The 25,217-nt window shown below is 37.0% G+C and overlaps 1 protein-coding gene across 3 annotated transcripts in view; it reads right to left on the bottom strand.

The window, feature by feature from the left end:
• PRTG (protogenin) overlaps positions 1-25,217 on the bottom strand; it is a 141,415-nt gene that overhangs the window by 45,091 nt on the left and 71,107 nt on the right. For all 3 annotated transcript variants that reach the window (XM_023255324.2, XM_023255323.2, XM_045059281.1), the window contains exons 10-11: positions 24,064-24,369; positions 22,775-22,963 (exon numbers count right to left, since the gene is read on the bottom strand). In XM_023255324.2, coding sequence (XP_023111092.1) covers positions 22,775-22,963; positions 24,064-24,369 — 495 coding nt within the window. The remainder of the gene's footprint in view (positions 1-22,774; positions 22,964-24,063; positions 24,370-25,217) is intronic.

Genomic DNA, 25,217 nt, shown 5'->3' with positions numbered 1-25,217 from the left:
CTTAAGATGGCTTCAGAGTATTAAAAAAGTGTATCAAATAAATTAGACTATATATGCAGAGGTAAGCAGCAATCTGAAAATTTGCTGATGTAAAGTCACTGCATGTGAAGTCTGGAAATGTTGAATTAGGAAATGCTCAGAATAAGTGACAAAGGTGAAATTCTGAAGGATGAAGCCTAGTGTCTGGCCCGATGTACATTTTTAATTTAATCTTTTGTGTTACAAGGTTTTGTGCAGGCCTTTTCAGGGCCATTGTTCCCCTGTGGTCTGACTGGAGAGCCCCTTGGTCTGGCTAGCCAGGGTGACTGCACTGCCCCCAAGCCTGTCCCTCCAACACAATACCCCCCATATAATTATTCAGAGAAGAGGCCAACAGTATGACTGCTGTGACACCTGGGTCGTGGCCTCTGACACAGGATCTGGGGCCAGCCCAAGTCTGGTCCAGCAGCAGAGGAGCAGGAAAAATGCTAAGGGGGATGGGTGGGAAAGGAAAGCAGAGTGAAATACTCTGCTTTAAAATGTGATGTTTAAACACACAGTAACAAAAACACAAATCACATGTGAACAATGTGATTCGCCTTCAAGTTATCCAAACGTTGTTAGGTTTGTACATGTTTCTCCCATCCGAGAAACTGAAGGAGAAACCCTAGGGACATGAGACGAGCAAGCCTCTTTCAAGCGGGAATTCTTTGTCTTCTGTCATCAAAGTTAATTCATGGAAAAAGTTAATTCGTGATGGTTAAAACAATGCCTGACAGGAGGGTGCTATACGCTGATTTAAAAACAGAGGTTTTCAGCTAAAAAAAAAATAAATTTTTTTTTAAATTTTTTTAAATAAAGTAAAATATAAATTTTACTTTAAGCCTTGATTAAAAATTTCATCCTCCTTTTGTTGTTAATGATAAACATTTTTCCTATCACATTATAAATTTAAAGGAGTTTTATTATGCTCACTATGCTGAAATGTTGTAAGTCTGCCCTGTGATAATACAGAATATTTGAGTGTAAAATGACACAACAGCAGATGGAGTGGGCACTCCCCCACTCTCCAACCTACCCTGCATGTTCTGGGTAACACCTTTCTGTGGAAGCTGATGGTAGAGTATTTGTCTAAACCTGAAATGACTCAGTGCCTTTTGTTCTGCCCCCCTGAAGGGCCTTAAGACAAATAACACCTCTCACTCCCAGTGAAAACATCCCCTCTCCTACTGAGTGTAGGATAATTTAGAAGAAAGTTCTTTGTACATGACATTTGAGAATCCGTTTCCTACCAAAATAAGTATACCCTGTTGATAATCTCTATTTTAAAAACCTCCCCCTGCTCCCCAAAGACTGGGATTGTTTTGCAAAATCCAGAAGCAAATGGCTTTTTCGATCATACTTTGTTCACTAATATTTTGTTCATGTTATTTTTTGAACATGCGATTTCATTTTTATACATCCATCAGGCTTTCAAGACTTCTTGTAGCAACTATTTTTCATTTTTGACAAATGCATTACTTGAGGCTGTCTGGATAAGAAATACTTGGTGCTGAAGATTCCTACCTTAATGCTGCCATGAACGTTGCTGATTTACATCCAAACCCTGAAAAATGAATCTCCCACAAACACGGTTTTTGATCTTTTATGTTCTTTTCTTATGATACCCCTTTCCCTTTATGAATCCCTGCAGAAGAAAGGCACCTCATTGGTCCAATTTTGCAAGATGAGACAGCAAAGCCACCACATCATCAGTTAATGGAATGATGTCAATGGTTGATACTTCCTTTGGGGTGGGGAGGAGAAAAAGGAACACTTCAAAAGAGCAGAGGCTTCACGGTCCCCAAATTTATGAGAGCTTTATGTGAACAGTACTAATGAGGCTGGTCCTTTAAGTCCTGAATAACTTAAAAACGAATAAAATGGAGGGGCTCCTGCCTGGCTCAGTTGGAGCATGCACCTTTTGGGTTGTGAGTTCAAGCCCCACATTCGGCATAGAGCTTACATTTTTAAAAAAATTAAAAAAAATTTTAATGAATAAAAAGCAGTAATTGCTGATTATAAGAATTTATAAATATAAGATGAAAATGTCTTAGAATGGTAGAGTGGATGCAGCCTCCTAGGACAACTTAAGGGGCTGTAAAATTTACAAATAAAGTTTACTTAAGAAAATGAAACAAATTCCTTTAATCATGTTGCTATTTCTATCCCGAGCAATTCTTATACTAAAAACATCCAAGTACTTGACTTCTGATACTGTACTCGGCTTGGCATTTGTTTAAGTAGCTGCTCTGTCTGCCAGCACACTCACGCTGTCTGTCTCACATACATCACTGCCTTACAAACAATATTTTTATAGACTGACAGAGAGAGCCTATTCATGACAACCAAACTTCCCCTGAAGCCACGAAATAAATTTCCTTCCAGGACTAACATTTCTCTGTTTCACTGTCATGGGCTCGCCATGCCATTTTGACCCTTTTGTGAGGCAACATGAAAATACCATCTATCATCTCCTGAACCACGGCGACTTGGTCGGAGGTGCACAGTTTCATTGCAAAAACATCTGTGGTTTGATAACCATTCCTCCAAATCTCAGCCCTCAGCAGTAAAAAGCATGCTTACAAGATGGGAAGGATGCAGGTAGACAGCTTGAAACCAATCTTAAATTTCTTCTCAAGTGGGATATGCAAGCCAGCGAAGTATCAGCCTCATCAATCATAGTGATAAAACACAATTGTTATTTATGTATGCCTCGTTTAGAATTCACAAGAAGCACTGTTACAACAATTTATTTAAACTTTGCTGAATGTATCACTCTGAAATCAATGTTAATGTTAGCAGATAAGGTAATTCTGGGAGTTTTTTTGATACAAGCAGGTGTAGGTCATTACCATGTTAATTGCCTATAAACAGCCTACTCAAATTTTATATAAGCCTTAAATCTTTCAGGTATTAAGACACTGAAGATCACTGAGGTACTGGAAAGTATTCACTGTATCTTAAAATGGTTTTCAGCACATATAATAGAGAATCTCAAACAACTGAGCATACAGAGTTAAATCAAAAGGATTTTCTGATAAATAAAACATTGAACAGAAGATCCAAGGTTCCTTATACTTAATATCTGTTATTTCAAACAATATCTATTGTTTGAAATAGATATTGCATAGTCATGGTAAACACATCCCTAATTTGGAGAAACTGATTAAAGATTAAAAACAGAATACTGGGCATGTTTTACCTTTTAAATTATATTTTAAACATTTTGATGATATGCTTTATTATTCTCTTACTTGCATGTGCAAGTAAGTGAACACACACATTTTCCTTTGTTGAGCCATTATACTTCACACCTAAATACTTGGACATGCTTCTCCTGAGGGCAAGGACATTCTCTCCTACATAACCATAGTACCATTATTAGGTCCAACAAATTTAACAATAACACGATTTAATCTAATATAGAACTCATTTTTGAATTTCCCCAATTGCTTCCAAAGTGTTCTTTAAAATGCTCCCTTCCCACCAACACAACTGAGAGTCAGAAAAGCACATATTTTGAAGATTCTTGAAAGATTTCTAGAAATATCTGATTTTTTTTATAAAACAAAAAAGCTTGTTCATTTATTTTTTTTATGGGTAATTGGGTTTTTTTTATTAGTATTTTAATTTACACCCATGTAGTTACCATATAGTGCAACCATGATTTCAGGAGTAGATTCCTTAATGCCCCTTACCCATTTAGCCCATCCCCCCTCCCACAACCCCTAGAAATATCTGATACTTTCTATGTAAGTAATGCAAATGCAGATTTCTTTTCCAAAAAAAAATTCTCAATGAGTCACACTGAACTGCCAATTTGTAATATGCACACAGCATGGGAATAAAGCATACAATGAACCAGGGCCACACAAGTGTGCCAGTGAGTCAACGTGGGAAAGAGAATATAATTAATACAATCCCTGTAATTTCTCAGAACAGAAATGTGCATTAGCAAAATGAGAACAAGTGTCTCCTTACTTCTTAAAGTTTCCAGAGGTTTGAAACGTAGTATCTATAGTTTTGTGGAGTCAGAATTGAGGCCCATCTGCCAAGATTTTTCTTCTGAGACAAAAGGTCATTTTATGAAAAGAATGGGAATGTATTCAAGAAAGGGAAACACACTAAAACCACCCTAATTGGCCATCCAGATGGAGAAAGGTGAAAGTTCAAAAAAATTATTTTAATTGTTTCCTCCACTAATATCTCTAGATCATTCAAAACCCTATAACTTGTCAAATGATGCTAGAAGCCACAGGAATCTTCTTTCCTTATTATGTTAGGCCCTTGTCAAGCATAAGTTATATGGTTTCGATACAGATTCATAGAGAATCTCCAACAATTTGAGTATATAGAGTTTTTCTGGAAATACTGCATTTTGGGAATTTAATTAATATATTATTATTTCTTTTTATCAAACATTTTGTTTTAATGTTTATTCATGTTTGAAGGAAACAGACTGAGCAAGCAAGCAAGCAAGGCTGAGCAGAGGAGGGGCAGAGAGAGGGAGACAGAATCTGAAACAGGCCCCAGGCACAGCCTGTCAGCATAGAGCCTGATGTGGGGCTGGAACTCACCAACTGTGAGATCATGATCTAAGCTGAAGTCACTTAACCAACTAGCCACCCAGGCACCCCTATTACAATTTTCTCTGAAACAGGCTCCAGGCTCTGAGCTGTCAGCACAGAGCCCGATGCGGGGCTCGAACTCACCAACTGTGAGATCATGATCTGAGCTGAAGTCGGACATCTAACCAACTGAGCCACCCAGGTGCCCCTATTACAATTTTCTTCTAATTAAAATATCCTATGCCCCATAGCTAGCAGTCTTTGTGGTTTGTTTTGGTTGCCAGGAAGCTCACAGCTAAACTTACAGTTGCATTTCTAGCAACTGTACAGGACCTTATGGCATGCAATAAAGAAGCCAATATCCTGGTTTCATCGGTTTTCCAGCTTTTACTTACCTTTGCTCCAATTGATTCACGTAGGTATAGTCAATTAAAAAAATACTGTTTTATTCTCATTAGGATCAAATATTTGTTACAGAAAATTTATAAAACTCAGACAAGAAGAAAAGAGGAAATAAAAATAAAATATCCTAATACCAGAACCCAGATAGCACTTTTAACATTAGGTTGTATGTTATTTTCATTCCCCTTTCTATTCATATACACACATACAAAATATTTTTTTTATTTATAGCCTGCTTTTTCCACTTAATATACTGTGAACAAATATTCATGTTATTAAATATTCTTCCAAAATATTCCTTTAAATATCCACATTTATCCTAACTGTATGCATGTACCACAGTTTATCTTACTAAACCTCTGTAGCTGAATATTTAGGTTTTATCCAGCTTATAGCAATTACAAATGACCCTGCAGTGAACATCCTCACGGTTAAATTTTTTTTTAACGTTTATTTTTTGAGAGACAGAGAGAGACAGAGTGAGAGAGGGAGGGGCAGAGAGACAGAGGGAGACACAGAATCTGAGGCAGGCTCCAGGCTCTGAGCTGTCAGCACAGAGCCTGACATGGGGCTTGAACTCACGGACTATGAGATCATGACCTGTGCCAAAGTCAGACATTCAATCGAAGGAGCCACCCAGGTGCCCCAAACGTCCTCATGGTTAAATGTTTGTGCATGTTCATTATTATTTTATCATGATAGGTGTATACTAACGGAATTACTCTTTTAAGAGTATGCATATTACAGCCCCCTCCTTTAGTGTTACTCAGTCATGCCTAAAAAGTTGTGAATCAATTTACACTTTTACTACTATGAATGTTGCTTAATCCCAAACCCTTACAAACACGGAGCCTTATGTCACCGATTCGTTTTTTTATTTAGTTGAATTTTGTGTTTCTGTACTGAGTCACTCCAAATCTTTCTTCAAAAAAGATACAGGAGATACATACATCTGAAATGATGACTCATTGCTTCTCGGCCTTTTGGCTACGATCAGGTGTGTGAAATAATGACTCTAGATAGATATATTTATACTATCTCCCAGAGAGATGCATACACTGTGGTAATCAGGCAAACTGTGCTGCCTACAGTCTGCACAGGCTTCTTAAGTTATCATTAACATCTTGGCATGCCGAGAAAGCTAAGATGCCATATTAACCTTCAGCTGAAGCAAGAGTTCTAGTCTCTATATTAAACCAAGGTAAAGATCAGTGGAGTCCGTTATCTTGGCTAATGCAAGAGGCCTCCACTTATGTGGGGCAGCCTACGTTGTCTGGGATGTTACCCAAAGTCTTTCAAGATTTCAAATATTTTAAGATATGTGAATAGAAATATTTATAAAGAGTAGAAAAATATGTAAAATTTCAATAAACTCTACCAGCATTATGTTATCACACCAGCTTATCCAAATCAACTGATAAATCAGATTCTTTAGATAGTAAGATACTCCAGTATTTAGCCTCTTCTGATGATTTAGTCCATGACTATCATTTATGCTATGCCTTCTTTAATTCTTTCATTATCCCATCAGGGTCCTTCACCCAGTTAAACTGTTATCCTTCAGATACCAATGAAACATCAGTTTGTCAGGGAAATCTATCCTAACCTCCACCCTCATGCTATTTAGTGTCCGCTATAACATGGTCTTATAACTCCCTATGCTTTTCCATCACAGCGCTTACTAAAGCTTGTAATTATGATTTCTGTGGTGATTTGGCTATTTCCTCTTCTAGACTGTATAGCTTTATAACTGGGTAGTTACTTAGAAATACCTGATGCAGTAAGTTAGAACAGCGGTCTCCAAATCTTTTTATTTCACCTTCCAACAGTAAAATATTTTTCTAGCATGCATATTTATAACATATATACCTTTATTTATAACATATACATGTATTACTGTCCTGATATACTATGCATGTTATGAAATAAACACATGCAAATATTTTTAAAGGATAAGCTACCAAAATATTTCCTCCTGTAATGGCCTGTCTTACAGCTCCCATCTACCTTATGGAGTGTGTAATTAGTACAAAGCTTAAAATTTTATTTGCATTAAGTTTTTTTTTTTTTAAAGAACAGGCTTAAAACAAAAACAAAACAAAACCAACAAGTACAATTACAGCTTTACAACTAATTTTTTTTTTCTATCCACCCTGAAGTTTCTTTCATGTGCTAATGGTAGTATTTAAAAAACCTCTTCTCCTTTAACTTACTTAGATCTTTAAGGACCTCACACATTTAAAGACTTTTTACATTCACCAGAAACTTCCACAGTGGTCTGAGGGCTGACAAACAGTATGATTAATGGACAGTATTGATTTAATTTTCTACAAGAGTTTTCCGTTCTATAAGGAAAATTGTTCGTAATTCACATCAAACTTTTTGCCATGTTTACAGATTCTTAAAAATAGAATAGAAAGCATAGTGAAGTTTTTCCTTCATTCAAAAAACACCATTTGAAAGTTCTGGCCTATAAAACAATCAAGAGCTGATCAATGGCTAGGAGTATCTTCCTAAGACCAAGGAAACTGCTTTTATTTGTCACCATTTTAATGAGGTTTTACCAGCACATATTGAAAGGAAACAGGAAATAAAACAGTAAATCAGTTTAATAAAGAAGCTTCAAAACATAAATACAAAGTGTTGTAGAGAACAATGGGATATTTTACAAGAAAGATACATAAAGATTCAGGATAAAGTTTCTAGTTAAAAACCATTAAACAGATGTCAAAGTCTTTAGATAGTAAATTATTAAGGTTTCTTCAAATGTCTTAGCAAAAGGAACCAAACTAAAATTTCTTTTTCTGGAGACAAAGAGTGGGACTAATTTTGTTCTCAGGGACTTTTTATACTTTGTATCTGAAGAAAAACTTAACACATAAGAGCAAAACAACTACTGATTCTCATTCTCATCCATATTTTGATAGTACCTTTAAAAAAAAGAAAGTCTTCTGCTGTTTCGCTTTCCTTAAAGGACAGATATTTCAAATGGAAATTTAATTTGAGGGAGTCAACAGGCAAGGATCTTTGCTGGGTAGAAAAGGAGACGAAGAAGGATGCTTTGCCCAGGGCATCCCTGACTCAAACTATTCTAACATCAGACCCCACACTTAAATGACATGAGACTCAAAACTGGAAACACATCACGAATGGTATTTCACTTTATAGACTAGTAAAAATAAAACAACACACTGCCACTTGAAATAATGGAACTTCCTTATCCTGCTTATTTTCTCCATCTCCACAGGAGCCTTACTTTAGGGCTCTTTTCAGTCAGGCATGTGAACGAGGTCCGCAAGTACTGTAAATCTTTACCCACAGCCAAAGGTCATAGGGTTATCTGTGCTATGTAGTTTTAGGCTAGATGATTTTCTTTACTCTTTTCTTTCTTTCTCCTTTTTTTAAAGCAGGAAAACAAAACAAATGCATATTAATCAGAGCAAGCTAATTTAGGTACTAAAAAAGTTCCCCTTCTACAGATAAACTGCTTTCTCAAGAATCCACTAAATATCAACTTTTCAGGCATTCTACAAAGAGAAACCAGATGTAACAGAGCCCCCCTCCCCACCTCCATTGTCTGCTAGAAAACTTGCCACACAGCTGCTAAAGCAGTAAAACAACTTCAAACCTACATGCATTTCGTTCTTGGGGGGAAAAAAAAAACAACTTGGCTTTATCTTAAAAAATAAAGGGTGGGGGGAGTAGCTGTTTATCAGTTTTGTTCACAAATTACACTGCATTTAAAAACAAGACAGATGTTTTTCACAGAGTGTACATGTTTTAGAGCATTTTGGAAAGCTGATGACTATTCAAGACTAAGAATATAAAAGCCCAGGAAAAATCATCAACATTCTTTTCTCAATTATTTTTAGGGGTTTGATATGGAAAGGTGAACTTTATTATTTTTTTAAAGATGGTAAAAAATATTTAAGAAAATGCAGGCATTTATTGCAGCCTTCCGTCTCTCTCTCTCTCCAAAATGATCTTTCTAAAGTGAGAAATAAAATTGTTTGGTATAACGTCCCATAGGATGCCATCACTACAATTCTGATACAGTACAATATACAGCAAAAGAATACAAGGCACTGATTCTTTCAGGAGGCACTGTCATTTTAATGCTTTTCACCATCCTCCAAATTTAAGGGGCAAAAATGCAAATTATGGTAGTAGTGCTATTGCAGTGTAAAATATCTTCTGTAATTTGTTACAAGATTGAGTTTGGAATTTGCCAACTATACTTCTCCCATGACACAGCAGCAATGATTTACCTGATCTTCTTTGCTTCTTTCTTATTTAAAATTCCTCTCTATTTTTTTTTTTTTTGTGGCAAGTAAGAGAAACTGATAAATGTTTAGAACTGCACCAAATTAAGATTCTAAGTATGACCTTATCTATATGGAAACTATACAAAGAATTTTAGTTTCCCAAGGTCTAGGAAGGTGATTTTTAAAGAGGACTGCACTCAAAGTGATTAACACAGAAAATGAGAATGTTCAAAGTTTCACATAGTAAGAGAAATTTCAATGAGATTTGTTGGGTACCTCACTTTCCTGAAAATGACCTAATGTCCTTTGCTTTATAGCTATGCTGACAGAGGTTTCTTCTGCTTAAGTTTTTTTCTCAGTTTCTTTCAAGGTAGCTAAAGCCAGAAAGATGCCAGGTCTCTTGGAGCAGGACTGCTCAGTATGTAGTCTTAATTCCAGCTGTACACTGATTCCCCATTTCAGATCTTCTGAAATCTAAACATATATTAAGCTGCTACAGTAGTATACTAACCTCAACTCAACATGATCGAAACTCGACTCAGTATCTCCCACTTCCCCAAACCTGGTCTTAATCCTGAAAGCCCTACTCCAATTAAAGTTCCATCCACCCAGAACTCTTGGGAATCATTCCAACCTATTCCTCTCCTTAATCATATTTATAAAGAGCTACTAGTTACTGAGCACCTAGTCTGTACCAATACAATGTGCTGAGGGTTCCACATACACTAGCACATTTAATCCCCAACATCCTAGACATTTACAGCAAATTGAGGATCATGAACGCAGAGTGACTTCACCATGATCACATTCCTGGTGGGTGGGGAGCTAGGACTCAAATTCTGGCCATCTGATCTCAAAACCCAGGCTTCTATTTTAATTTCTAAATGTATATACACTTAAGCTGACCTTTTTTGGTGTACAGTTTTACTTAACAGATGTACAGATTTGTTAACCTCCACCACAATTTGGATACAGAATTCCATCACATCAAGAAACCCTTTTGTGGTTCCCCTTTGTAGTTAAATCCTGCCCTTACCTCTACTCTATAGCAATCACTAATCTAATTCTGACTTTTCAAAGATGTCATATAAAGGCAACCATGCAGATTACAACCTTTTGAGACTGGCCTCTTTCACTCAGTATAATGCCATTGAGATTCACCCACAAATTGCTGCAAGCAGCAATATAGTTCATTGCTTTTTATTGCTGCATATTTCAATTGTATGAATATACTGCAGCTTGTTTATCCATTCACCCATTGAAGGACATTGATTGTTTCCAGTATTTGGGGTGTAATGGAGCTACACACTTGTGTATAGGTTTTTGTGTGAACATACATTTTCATGTTTCTAGAGGAAAGACGTAGGATGGGACTTCTGAGTCGTATGACACAGACATACTTCACTTAAAAAAAAGGTCCTAAACTGTTTTCCAGAGTGGCTGTACCATTTTGCATTCCTTCAATAATGCATAGGACTTCCAGGCATCCTGCATCCGTGTCAGCCCTTGTTATTGGCAGTTTTGGCATTTAAACATTTTTCAGTCATTTTAATAGGCATGTAGTGGTAGCTTATTATAGTTTAAATTGTTAAATTTTCATTTATTTCCCTAAAGGCCAATGATGCTGAATATCTTTTCATAGACCCCTTAGGTGTCACTACTGTATCTGAAGTCCTCCCATCAGGCCATAGGTAGCCATAGGTAACCAGTTAAGTCCTAACTGTTCGACGTCCAAAACAACTTCAGTCTGCCTTATGTCCAATAAAGTACTGCTTTAGCTCACATTCTCACCATCGTAGATTATTTCAACAACCATCATATTGTCTTCTGGCCCTTACTCACTGCATTTTCTACACCTATCCCCAACACTGTCATTACCATTTAGCTTTCTAAAACAAGCCATGTTTGGGGCGCCTGGGTGGCGCAGTCGGTTAAGCGTCCGACTTCAGCCAGGTCACGATCTCGCGGTCTGTGAGTTCGAGCCCTGCGTCAGGCTCTGGGCTGATGGCTCAGAGCCTGGAGCCTGTTTCCGATTCTGTGTCTCCCTCTCTCTCTGCCCCTCCTCCGTTCATGCTCTGTCTCTCTCTGTCCCAAAAATAAATAAACGTTGAAAAAAAAAATAATAAAACAAGCCATGTTCTATTCTCATTTAAAAACTTTTGATGGTTCCTCATTGCTTGTGTTGTAGGACAAAGACCAAATCAATTATTAGGGTACACAGGACTCTTAAAACATGGGTCCTGTTTAACTCTATGGCTTCAGTCTCTACACCTCCTACCTATGTAACCCCTGTTTTAGCCATAAAACCACCAATGAGGCTACTTCTTTAATCTTCTTTTTTGTACACTGTAACTTCCTGTAATTGGAATGATTTTCCTCCATTCTTTACTAGGCAAACCACTCTCCATCATATGGTAAAAATTAGCCATTTATCCTTTGTGCTTCTAGAACACTCTGATTATACCTCAATTTTGTCTATTAGCACATTTTCCTATGAATGCTGATAGGTCCTTCATGCTCAGCCTAAATGCTTTAGAAGCAGGCATGCCATCTTAATGCTCACATTCTCTGTTCCCAGTACAGGATCTGATACAGAGTGTGCTTTGAAAAAATATACACTAATTTTTAAATTTTAACAATAATGGAAAATAAACCTAACTTCCACAATTAGGATGGGTAAACTTTATTATGAAAATGTTACGAAACAAGACATGACAATTACATTGGTATAGATAGCAATCTCGTGTCATTAAACCAAGTTTTGTGAAATATATATTGTATCAACACTAAAATGAGAAAATTTGCATTTTTAATTAGCTCTATCTTCTAGGCAATGTCTTCAAGAGGTGTTAGGAAAAGAAATCACACAAGTCAAAATTGCATGCTACAAAGACGGTTTCAATTTTGTAATTCATTTACTGGTAATTAATTTGCATGAATTTAAAGTTAACTGTAGCCCATTATCAGTAATTTCTAAATTGAGTTCATCTTCTGATTTGCAAGGCCACTGAGCTTCTGTGTCCTAAGCCTGTCCAAAAGAACAACCAAGCAAGCATAGAAGTGTCTTTATCTGAGGCCTATGGAGTTCCATAAAACACTGTACTCACTGTATTCACACAGTGTTAACAAGGGCTTTGTAAACAGTATTGTAGCTCTAAGAGCCTATACTAAAGCTCAATGATAGCAGCTGAATGGACTCAAAAATATTCTTCTTTTGAGTGACCACTAAATGCTCTTGCATTCACACTGTGGCTTCAAAGAACAGTTGATGTTATGGGTTTATGGAATCCATGGCTATATTTCCTTTATTTTCTTGTTCATTTAAAAACACGAAATTTAATTAACTTGGCAATACCACAGTTGCCTAAAATGAAATGTACCAAATCAAGAGTAATTAGGTATTCTGAGGGGGACAGAATACATCATTAGATTTGTGACTGCATGCCTCTTGAGAGCTGACGCAAGCAAAGGAAAGGAGAAATTAAAACACTTTAACACAGTTACAGAACTGACTTAAAGACAAGCATAAACCAAACATCCAAATACCTTCACTTTATAAAACAGTAGGGTATGTGTGTGTGGGTATACACATATACACATGTATATACATGTATATGTATATACACATACATAAACATATACATACTTATATATATAATATACATTTATATATTTTTTATACAGTGATTATAGTTTCCAAGGGTTGAGTATAAACTGATTTAAAACAATAGAACATGCTATTTTCTAAAGAAATCTTTATTATTTGTGTGCATGAAAACTGCCATGTACAATGGGACTGCAGCAAACAGGGAGGGTAGACTTTTGTAGCATCTCTGAACCAGAAAGGAAGCGAAAAAGAAAGCTCACAAAAACCTCCTCTTTCAGGGAAGAGGCAGTTCTGAGCTGTTTCACATCTTCCCTCTCCGCATTAAATTTTACACACTGCAACAGAAACATATTTCTAAATATAAATCTAATCAGGTCACTTGCTTGCTTAAAATCATTTAGTGTCTTCACACTGCCCTTAGGATAAAGACCAAATTCCCTCATGTAGCTTACCAGGTACTGGCTTCCCTTTGTGCTCATATAATAATACTTCATTTTCTCTGGAGCATGGTCCCCCTCACTTCCTGAACAACTCAAGTGAATTTCACCATTCTGTGACCATCTCCTGGGTTCTGTCCTTCTGACAGAACCCTCTGCAGAACCTTCTGGCAGAACCCTCTGCCTCTGCAGAGGCAGGTTTACTATGAAGTTGTGAGGCTCAATTTTCAGAACCCTTCACTTGTATGAAGCCTACACCTACAGTGTACAAGGCCATACACCAACAGTATACTTTTAGATTATTGTTATTTTATTATGTATTTCTTTACTAGTTCCCATATAACCTGTACCTGCCCCTGACCCCTTGCCTAATGAGTCCTACTCATCCTTTAGATTTCAACCTAAATGTTACTTCTTCCTGGAAGCCATTCCCATTCCAGCCCCGAAACAGGTCAGAAACACCTGCCAAATGATGTTATGGAGATCTGATGTCCACTATCAAAAAGTTCATCACACCATACTTTAGATGCTTATTTAATTGTTGGTCTTCCTCCTAGACTCAAATACTATGACCATGTCTACATTATTATGGCAGTACCTAACATTGAGACTATCATATACTAAGCTTGGTAAATATCTAAGAATCAAAGAATGAACTTGTGAATGAGCACTCAGTGGCAGACAAAATGCAGGGAAGAAGCAGCAAAACTGGAAGATTATACCTGAGAATCTGTGATTCATCTACTCCCTGGATGTTTGAGAAGAAATGCATTGACTGAAGGATGATACCCATGAAAGGCCATTTTGTCCCTTGTGTAAAAGTCAAAAAGTATGGGGAAATAGGACTAGAAACAAGATATGCAATAAAAAGTGCAGTAAAGGCAGTCTTAAGAGAGGCTTAGTGTCAATAACAATTAAAAACTGTAATTGGCCTGCAGCTCCTGGGTGGCTCAGTTGGTTAAGTGTTCAACTTCAGCTCAGGTCATGATCTTGTGGTTCATCAGTTTGAGCCCTGTGTTGGGCTCTGTGCTGACAGTTCAGAGCCTGGAGCCTGCTTCAGATTCTGTCTCCCTCTCTTTCTGCCCCTCCCCTGTTCACGCGCTGTCTCTCTCTCTCTCTCAAAACTAAATAAACATTAAAAAAACAGTAAAAAACCAAAACAAAACAAAACTGTAATTGGCCAGACAATTAAAAGAGTCAGCAATTTAGGAAGCTAGCAGGCACAAAAACAAATTCTGAAAGATTTCCAACAAGAATAACAAACTTAAAGCTAAAAGTTATTAACTTATAAAGAATTGATATCGGCTATTTTGAAAAAAACATACTAGGTCATCTAGACCTAACTTTACCAAGCTTTAACGTGCATACTAAGCACCTAAGAATCCTGTTAAAACTGAGATTCTGATACAGTAGATCTGGAGAGGGAACAAGGAAGTCTGAAATTCAGCATTTCAATAAACTTCCTGATTATGCTGCTGATCCTAAGACTGCACTTTGAAGAGCAACCACATTAGAGTCTATACTTGATGAGAAACAAAGGACACCTACCTAAACAGATTCAAACTGAGGAGATGGGGAAACATACAAATGGATGTCAAAAGAAAGCTGGAGTAGCAATATTTACATTGCGGAAAACAGACTTTAAAACAAAGGCTATAACCAGTCTACACCTGGAATTGGCAAAATACACTAATATGGTCTGCTGCCTTAGGGTCAGCCTGCCAGTTTAATGGTTTTCATATTTTAAAAAAAATTGTTTTTAATTTATTTATTTTGAGAGAGACAGAAACAGCATGAGTGGGGGAAGGGCAGACAGACAAGGAGACAAAGAATCGCAAGCAAGCTCTGTGCTGTCAGTGCAGAGCCCTATGCAAGGTTTGAACATATGAAACCTCAAGATCATAACCTGAACCGAAACCAAGAGCCACATACTTAAACCACTGAGCCACCCAAATACCTGGTTTTTAGACTTTTAAATGCTCAGAAAATAATTTTAATAATACTTAATGATACATCAAAAATACATGAAAGTCAAATTTCAGTGTCCATAAACAAAGTTCTGTTGGAATATAACCATATTCATGCATTTATATATTTATTTTGGCTGCTTTTGTGCTATAGTGGCAGAACTGAATACTTGTGGCAGACCTTATGGTCCACTCTGTATTAGTCTGCTTGGCTATCATAACAAAATAGCACAGACTAGATGGCTTAAAAAACAGAAATTAATTTCTCACAATTCTGGAGACTGAGAAGTCTAAGATCAAGGTCTGGCAGTGTTCAGTTTCTGATGAGAGATCTCTTCCTGACTTGCAGACAGCCACCTTCTCACTAAGTCCTTGCTCACATGGTAGAGAGCTCTTGCTGTTTCTTCCTTTTCTTACAATTCACCAGCCTATCATAGTAGAGCCCCGCCTAGTTTAACTCTCAACACCTACCCAAAGGCCATATTTCCAAATCCAGTCACATTAAGGGCTACGGCTTCAACATATGAATTTGATGGGGACATAAATATTCAGTCCACAACACCCACAAAGCCCAAAATATTTACTATCTAGCCCATTACAGAAAAAGCTTGCCTGCCCCTGGTCTAGATCCTTGCTTGTCAAAGTTGGCAAGAATGCAAAGATTTTAGGCCCCACCCAAACCTACTAAATTAAAATCTGCATTTTAACAAGATCTCTGGTATAGATAATAAAGCTCAGGAACCAGTGGTTTCCAAATCTAGTGATCATGGTAAATCACATGGAAAAAATATTTTTAAAATACAGATTTCCAGACTTCACCCAAGGAGGAGAACAATTTTTAACAACAATTACAACACCTAACTTTTGTTTAAGACTCTCAATGCAGTTCGCTAAGAGCTGTGCTAAACATTATGTGCATTATTTCATTTAATCCTCTTAACGTTCTAAAATAGCTATCATTGGGGCATCTGGGCATCTCAGTTGGTTAAGCATCTGACCCTTGATTTCAGCTCAGGTCATGATCTCATGGTTCAAGAGTTCGAGCCCCTGGCATCAGGCTGTGCACTGACAGTGTGGAGCCTGCTTGGGATTTTCTTTCTCTCCCTCTCTCTCTGCCCTTCCCCCACTCACTCCAAATAAACAAATACACTTAAAATAGCTATTATTATTATCCCTATCTAAAAGATTAGGCAAATAACCAGGACTTAATTTGTTAATAAGTTACAGAAATTATGTCAGGCAGCAGACATAAAATTTACTTCACCAATACTTTTCTTTCAGCTGTCAGTGCCAAGTGCCTCCTACAATAGAGCATTATAAATGATGTACCATGGGAATGACTGACACCATTTGAGGTTGCAAGAGGATTCCCAGAAGGGTTGAGACTCAAAAGCTAGGCAAGATTTTTCCAAATGCAAAGAGATATATCTACATTTTCATCCAGGAGTATCAAAAATATTTCAGAATGGCAGATAATCTTTCATTCAAGAAAAATTTAAGGAAAGATAACCAGAAGATGCACAGTAATTTCTGTAGTTATTACAGTTTCATAAATCTGCATTTTGTTGCAAACTGGCAAATGAAAATATTTCCTTTGTTACTGTCTTGATGTTTTATTAAAATTTTTTTAATGTTTATTTATTTTTGAGAGAGTGAGAGAGACAGAGAGATTGAGAGCAGGGCAAGGACAGAAAGAGAGGCAGATACAGAATCTGAAGCAGGCTCCAGGCTCTGAGCTGTCAGCACAGAGCCCAACATGGGGCTCAAATCCACAAACTGGAAAATCATGACCTGAAGTCAGATGCTTAACCCACTGAGCTACCCAGGTGCTTCATTACTGTCTTAATATTAACAGTACTTTTTAAATAACAGGATTGTTTAAGAAATGGATGCTCTGTTTCTTTTGAGTTATTGGTTTTTTTAATTTTCCAAGTATTAAGGTTCTAAAATTTGAGCTGTGTATCTATCATATTTGGCATGTTCAGATCCCATAAATGATTAACATTTTAAATTAAGAAAAAAAATAGTTGAGTATTTCCTAAAGTCAGCATTGAAGTTTCAATGTATTTTGGCTAGATAACAAACTAAATACAATACAAGAAATGGTAACTTAAAAGATATTTAATAGCGAAGTGAAAAACTTTTACCATGCTCCCTTTTTCGTTATTTGTACTCCCATGTTGTCAGTTTTCTGGCCTACATAGCAGGTGGTTCCCAAAATTATTCATGTAAGAAGTCTACTGGCTTCATTTAAATGAGTTTATTTTATAATTCTTTCAAAGAAAGGAATGAAACAGTGAAATCAGATACTGTTCGGAGGAGCCATTTCTATGAAGAGTAGAATTTAACAGTGATAAAGCACAGGAAGAACTGAGAAGAGGCAAAAAAATGTGAGGTATGTCCCCAGCGATCTTGCCTGTAGTAAATAACAGCAATAACGTCAATCGAATTTCTACACCAATCCCTAAAAATTATCTGATAACATATAAATGCAAAGTGATTTCACAGAAACCAGTGCTGCTTTATAAAGTCAACACTAATCCAGACAGAATGCTTAATGATGTCTATGTGATTGATAATATGTTACTTTATAAAACAGAAGAATCCTGGCATCTGCAATGACATTTGAGTTGGTAATTGATATGAAGGCACCAAATTATTTGAAATGAATTTCTAGGCTAAAAGTCAGTATGGGATACTTGAAACTATACACCATCAGGAAGATTTGTTTATAAAACATGGTTTCTTTTTTTACTCTGTTGCAAGGGGTGCAGTGAGAAAGTTGCTAAACAACCACAATACTAGGATTTTCACCTGTAGCATGTTTCCAAAGATTTTTCTGAGTGTTATCTAAGGCTTCCTTGTGTGTGGGGAATGAGGGAACACAATCTCTAAAAAGACCCTGGCTTGCCTTAAAACGTGACTTCCAGATTTCATACACTCAGTGATTCTAGTTCTCTTCAAAACAAAATCACTACTATAGTAAGGTTCACAATGAACCCTTTCTGATAAAAGTAGTCTCTTTTATGCCACAAAATCTTGTCCTGTCTTAACTAAAGAGACTGTAATTCCCTCCAGCTATATGAGTTGGGCTCACCAATGGTAGTTCTTTATCTTCTTTCCTCAGATCTGTAACCACACAACCAAATCCTACTCTGTTATGGCAAACAATAGCATCCAGAAATCTGACTTAATTTTACCATGCTTCCATATAAACTGGCTAAGGTATTCTAAAATTACACTGTTGCTGAGGGACTGTTTCTTTTGCCTCCTACTCCCCTGCATAACCGGGAATTCCGATTTTGGATTTTTCAAAAGAAAGAAAGAAAGAAAAAAAAAAAAGATTGAGTTTAGAAGGTATACAAGGGATCCAGAAGTGTTACTAATGATTTTTGATATTCTGGATCTGTAAAATTGGTGCTAAATCTCATGCTCACTAATCAAGCTTGCTCTGAAGTTTAATAGCAAACATTCTTTGGCAAAGTAGAATCTAAAGATTATCAGTGTTCCAAGTGCTAAATTAACAACAACACCATCTAAATAATAATCTTCCCTTTCCCTCTTATTATATAAATATTGAAGAATTAAGTTTCTGACAGCTTATGAAACGGTCTTCTTTGTTATTAGAAACTCTAACTTCAGAATTTAAAGTCAATTTCTGAAATAAACAGACCAAAAAATGGAGCAAATTATTTCAGAAAGTCTATTATCAGGGAACACAAGTGTGCTATTAATTTTGCTTCAGTTTATTGTGTGATAAATTTAACAAATGTTTTAAAATTCTACTTAAAACTTAGGCAAACATGAAAAGTGCCAAGGGGCAGGGGTGGGGAACAACTAAGTGAAAATAATCACAAGATGCAAAACTTTGAAGAAAATCTCAAACCACAATTTAGAACAAATCACATACACATTAAATGACAAGCTAAATGCTTATTCCCCAACCCCCCAAAACCATTTCTAATTAAAATCAAACTGTATATTTGCAAATCATTAAACTAGAACTAGCAACATCAAAATCTTCCACTACTCTGCCAATATTTATATTATACTAATAAAGACACGAGAATCTTTTCAACCAGTTTAAAAAACAAACATTCCACATCCCTGACTGAGGGATTTGAGGGTTTGAGGGAACTGAGCTTTGAGGGTTTTGAGTAAAATGTTCTAAAACAACTTTCATTACTAAGTACAATTAAATTTAGTTAATCAGAACTTTGGGAGAAAATTGGGAATGTAAATAAAGTTAGTATCTTTTGATTTAATTCTTTTTGTTTTGAGCAGAGGTCACATTTGTTAAATCTTTTTATTTAGTATGACAATGCCTTACTTAGAAAAATAATTTGTAAATTCTTATTAAATGAATTGAAATACAGAAATCTCTCTTCTTTCTTTCTTTCTTTCTTTCTTTCTTTCTTTCTTTCTTTCTTTCTTTTTCTTTCAGAAACAAAGAACTGTTATGTGTTACCAAGGAGACTGTGTCCCAATAACATACTTTTTAGTTGAAAACTTAATTACCAGAAGCAACAAAAGGATGTGTATTAGGGTATCAGAGAAGGGATTAGTATGAAAATGAAATTTTGAGGCATCAGTTGGCTACTCAAATTGACATGGAATCAGCAAACAGAAGCATTTAAATTTCATTTCCAGCCCCACTTAGTAAATCCAGTTCTAGTTAGAGCATCTTTAATGTACAAAAGCTCTATGAAAGCAAGTATTCACCATGCAAGACACAGATAGGGTTCCCTTAACCTAATGCCCTCTACACACATCACTCTCTGTTAAACAGGCAGCTACTGCCAGATGCTCTTACTAAAAATGGTCACAGATGGTCAGTTGTCCAGTTAACAGAACATACTGCCCTCCCAACAGCCAAAAGTAAGAAGGATGGGAGTGAGAGCTGTTAACACTTGCCTGCTTAGTGGGCTGCACCCACTGAACTTGCTGTGAGCTTAGCTAGGTCCCAACAGTGTCTTTCTAAGGACCCTAGGGCTCTCAGGATTAAAAGGCATCTTCAAGGTGATCTGGTCAACAGCTATACAATGCTTAGATCCACACAACTGCCTCTCTGCTAGTCAGCCCTTCTGGTCCTGGCTTGGCACCTCCAGGGGTGTGAAACCCACTGTCCTACAACAAAGTCCTACAACTGTGAGACTACCCTGTTACCCTGCACTGCAGTTAGTCCTACTACTCAGTCAAGTCTATAGTCAGGGCACATGGAGTTATTTTAATAGGCAGGATATCCTGACTATAACAAAATAATTTCCTAGGTTATACATTATAAAGTGTTTTTAAGCTGAACTACTCCAAACAGTATACACAAAGAGGATTTTATAACATAAAAACACAGGCAGTAATATATATGATTTTTTTTTAAACACAGAAGGAAATTAAAGTTCATAGTATTAAAAACTATTATACAGATTACAAAAAACATTTCCACAAAGATCAGTAAGTCATTATATGCACCCATAGAATATGTTTAAATTTTAGAGCATAACTTTTAATTGGCAAAGTTTTAACTGTTTCTCTAAACTTTTCACAAGCAGAACATTACTGTTCTTCCCAATAAATTATTCATTTGTCTAAAATAAATGACTTATATGTTCAAGAAGAATGCTCTATGAACCTATCTTTTGTATCTTCTACTTGTTTATATTTCCTTAACAGTGAAAGAACTGAAGGGGCACCTGGGTGACTCGATCAGCTAAACATCTGACTTTAGCTCAGGCTATGATCTCATGTTTTGTGGGCTCGAGTCTGCATTGAGTCCCGTGCAGACAGCTCAGAGCTTGGAGCCTGCATCAGATTCTGTCTCCCTCTCTCTCTGCCCCTCCCTTGCTCACACACTGTCTCTCCCTCAAAAATAAGTAAATATTAAAAAAAAAAAAAAGCCCTGAAGAAACTCGAGATACTATGATGCATAATTTTTCATCAGCAATTTACCAAATCCTGTTTTAAACTTAGTACAACTTTTCTGAATTAATGATATGAACACAGAAAGGGAGAGCATACTGAATGAGAAGCCATGACTAGAAATAAATGCTCCTAACTTTGATGACAGGTTGGGCCAACGTCATCTCTACATCAGTGGTTTTAAGGAAGGTCACCCTGGAACATACATAACTTCTCCTCATCATTTATAAAGCTATGTGACAGGAATCAACAGTGAAATTTATTTAAGCAAATGCAGATTAAGTTAAAATCCAAGACAACAAGATTAGAAGCAAAATGCCATCTGGAAAACTATTGCTAAGAAACAGACGATGGGGTCCTATGTCCCTGCCTCTAAAAACAGATTCCCACCATTGCTTCTTACTGCGCCGGGTCTCAGGTCTTAGGCTGTTTTCACAGTTTGTGCTGTGAGGCCAGAAAAATAAATGGAGCTATCCATAGTGGGATCACCAAGCCTTTTTCCTTTTTGTACTCCAAAAGGTAGTCTGTGACAGGGAAAGCCAGAGGCACTGTAAAATTTCAGTATGTGCAGAAGATGCTATAACAATTTAGCAGGAGTTTAGTTAGTAATCGTAATTAAAGTTGCTGCTTTAACAAATAACTAAGAACTAACTAAGTGTGCAGTTTACGCCTTGAGTATATATCTGTTTATACCCATATATTTATTATAGCCACAAATTTCTTTACTTTCCACTAAACATGTTTACATTCTGGAATTCTTCACTCAGCAAAGACAGGATGAACAGAGAATAAAACAGTGTTATCTATATCTATATCTATATCTATATCTATATCTATATCTATATCTATATCTATATATTTTGAGAGAGTGAGAGTGAGTGTGGGAAGGGCAGAGAGAGAGAAGGAGAGACAGAGAGAATCCCAAGCAGGCTCCGCACTGTCAGTGCAGAGCCCAACACGGGACTTGAACTGATGAACCTTGAAATCATGACCTGAGTCAAAGTCAGACGCTTAAATGAGCCACTCAGGTGCCACAAAAATGATGTCTTTGAGAACTATGATGAACCCAAAATTAAATGCTTTTTCTCTGGTGTTTCTGTGTTAGAGCTACAAAAATAAATATTTATAGTGACATGGGTCATATGTAAGAGCATTATTTTGTACATAATTTAGATAGATTTTACATGGGAAAATAATACACCTACATAGCACTCTCAGGCAATTTCTGAGTTAATCTTAATTCTGACCATTTGGTGATATTTCCTTTTTACATTCCTATTCTACGTACACCACATACTCACAATCATTTATCAGAGCTCACTCTACTAGAAGTGAACTGTAGAAAGAAAATCAGATGTCCAGAAGTGGGGGAAAGATAGATACCACATATACCTGACGTTTTGCCAGTTTGCTCACAGTGGTGAGTCAAAGACCAACAGTGACTTAAGCAGTAGGACATACACAGTGATGTAATAAAGGTAATTCTTCTCTTTCCACCAGTACGTCAGTTCTTGTGTCTCTATCCAAAAACTCTTTTCCCAACTGGTCAGAAAAGAAGGAAAAAAGGAAAGTGCAGTATGGGCTCACTCACCTAAACCACTGAGAGTATAGAGAAGGTCACTGGTGTCTAAGAAAATGGGTCCATTTTCCTGCTGCCCTTCTTCTTTGTAGTACAGTTTGTAGCCCTGAATGGCTGCTGTGTCCTCAGCATCTTGCTGCCACTTCACAGAAATGGTGGTACAATTCAGAGGCTCCAAATGTAACTCTGGAGACTTAGGGGCTAGAAAAATTCACCAGAAATATATGTATAAAAAATCTGTAATTCACACAAACACACACAGTTTTAAGCCAACAGTTACAAAATAAGTTCAATTCCAAACTTTTATACATATATATATATTTTAAAATTTTATTTATTTTGAGAGAAAGAGAGAGAGAGAGCATGAGAGGGGGAGGGGCAGAGTGAGAGGGAGACAGAGGATCTGAAGTAGGCTCTGCACTGACAACAGAGAGCCCGATACGGGGCTCCAACTCACGAACCGTGAGATCATGAGCTGAACGGAAGTCAGATGTTCTACTGACTGAGCCACCCAGATGGCCCCAAAACAATTACATTTTAACTTTCAAAATTCCACACTGGTATTAAACTTGGAGACCAAATTAGTCAATGAACAACAAAAACCTCAGTCACCTTACACTTCACGTTATTAAACAAACAGGGTGTAGAACTTTCTAGCCTTACGGTCTTTCTATTAAAATGATGATTAAAAAAAATGGTAATAATATTAATTAGGTCTCTATTAATATTTAACTTTTGGTAATTCAGTTTGATTTGGACCCACCACCCATCTATGAAGACTCTGCTAAGCAAACTAACAGAGTAACCAAAAGTTTCACATGCTACTGAGCTTTAGTAAAATGGGACTACTCAACAAAAAGTTTAAAATTATTTTCAGTTACACCAATGATCTATGGAATATTTTCATTCATAAATGAAACACAATTTAAACACAATTTAAACATAAAACATATTTAAACATAAAACATAAAACACAATTTAAACATAACTTAGATTTATTTTATTTTTTTAAAGGTTAAAAAAATATTTTTAAAATATTTATGAGAGAGAAAGAGAGACAGAACAAGAGTGGGGGAGGGGCAGAGAGAGAGAGAGAGACAGAATCCGAAGCAGGTTCCAGGCTCTGAGCTGTCAGCACAGTGCCGAATGCAGAACTCAAACTCACAAACCACGAGATCATGACCTGAGCTGAAGTCAGATGCTTAACCGACTGAGCCACCCAGGCTCCCTTAAACATAAGTTAGATTTAAAAAGACCAAAAATACTGTGTTATTTTTCCTCAATAGTTTCTAGAAATTTACCTTTCACACTTGTGGCTTTGGGTGTCCGATGTGAAGTCCACACTGACGACTCTCCCAGCCCTACTCTGGTGGCAGCAGTGATCCGCACCAGGTAGACACTATCAGGTTTCAAGCCCTCCAGAAGGTACTCATGTGTGGTCCCTGGGAGCTCCAGAACTTGGATGGAATTCTCAGTACTGAGGCGGAAGGACAGGCGATACAGGACCACTTGGCCCCGCCGATACTTGGCTGGGATCGGCAGCCAGGAGATGAGGATGTCAGTAGGACTTCGACTTGTCAAACTAATTTCAGGAGGTCTCAAGGGAACTAGTCATACAAGAAGACAGGTTGCTTATGAATATTTAGAATCATTTTTGTCAATCAGCCCACCAGTATTCACTGAATTCTCTTAAGAGCAAGACCTAACATAACAAAGGAGAGATACTTTCAGCCCTAGTGGTCAAGGTTTTCAGTTGAATAGAGATCACAAACCAGAAAAAAGAAGGAAAAATAATGAGGGATGGTCAAGAATAGAGAACCAAAGAAAACAAAATGTCACTAATAGTAAAAGCCCAAGTCCCCACTGTAACTTCATACAAAGTCCTATCTACTCATACAGTTGGCTTCTGATTAATTCTGTGCCTCAATCTCCTAGTGCTTTCCACTTGTTCCCTCCACTCCAGCCCTTAGCAATTTCCATTTCTTCTGTCTAGAGTGCACTTCCCCCATTCATCTGCCTAGCCAACTCCCTCATTTTCATTTCCTTCAGGTTTTCATTCAAATGTCATCTATTCAGTAAGCCCTTCTTGGGTGACTCTGCCTCATCTCAAACCCTCCCAACATTTCATACTCCCCTCTTCTGCTTTTTTCTCCTTCTCTTAGATAGTTATCAATATCCAACATAGCATATAATTATATAATGGATTGTTCATCTTGTTTATTTTGGGGTGTTTTTTTGAATGTTTATTTGACAGAGAGAGAGAGAGCACACACACAAGCTAGTGGGGAAGGGGCAGAGAGAGGGAGACAGAGGATCTGAGGCAGGCTCTATGCTGTCAGCAGAGGGCCCCATGTGGGGCTTGAACTGCGAGATCATGACCTCAGCTGAAATAGGAAGCTTAACTGGCTGAGCCACCCAGGCACTCCTCATCTTGTTTATTGTTCCTCTGCCCCTT

This window comes from Felis catus, chromosome B3, assembly GCF_018350175.1.
Source record: "Felis catus isolate Fca126 chromosome B3, F.catus_Fca126_mat1.0, whole genome shotgun sequence".
In the NCBI taxonomy this organism is placed as follows: domain Eukaryota; kingdom Metazoa; phylum Chordata; class Mammalia; order Carnivora; family Felidae; genus Felis; species Felis catus.
This window is presented reverse-complemented; position numbering and strand designations above follow the sequence as displayed.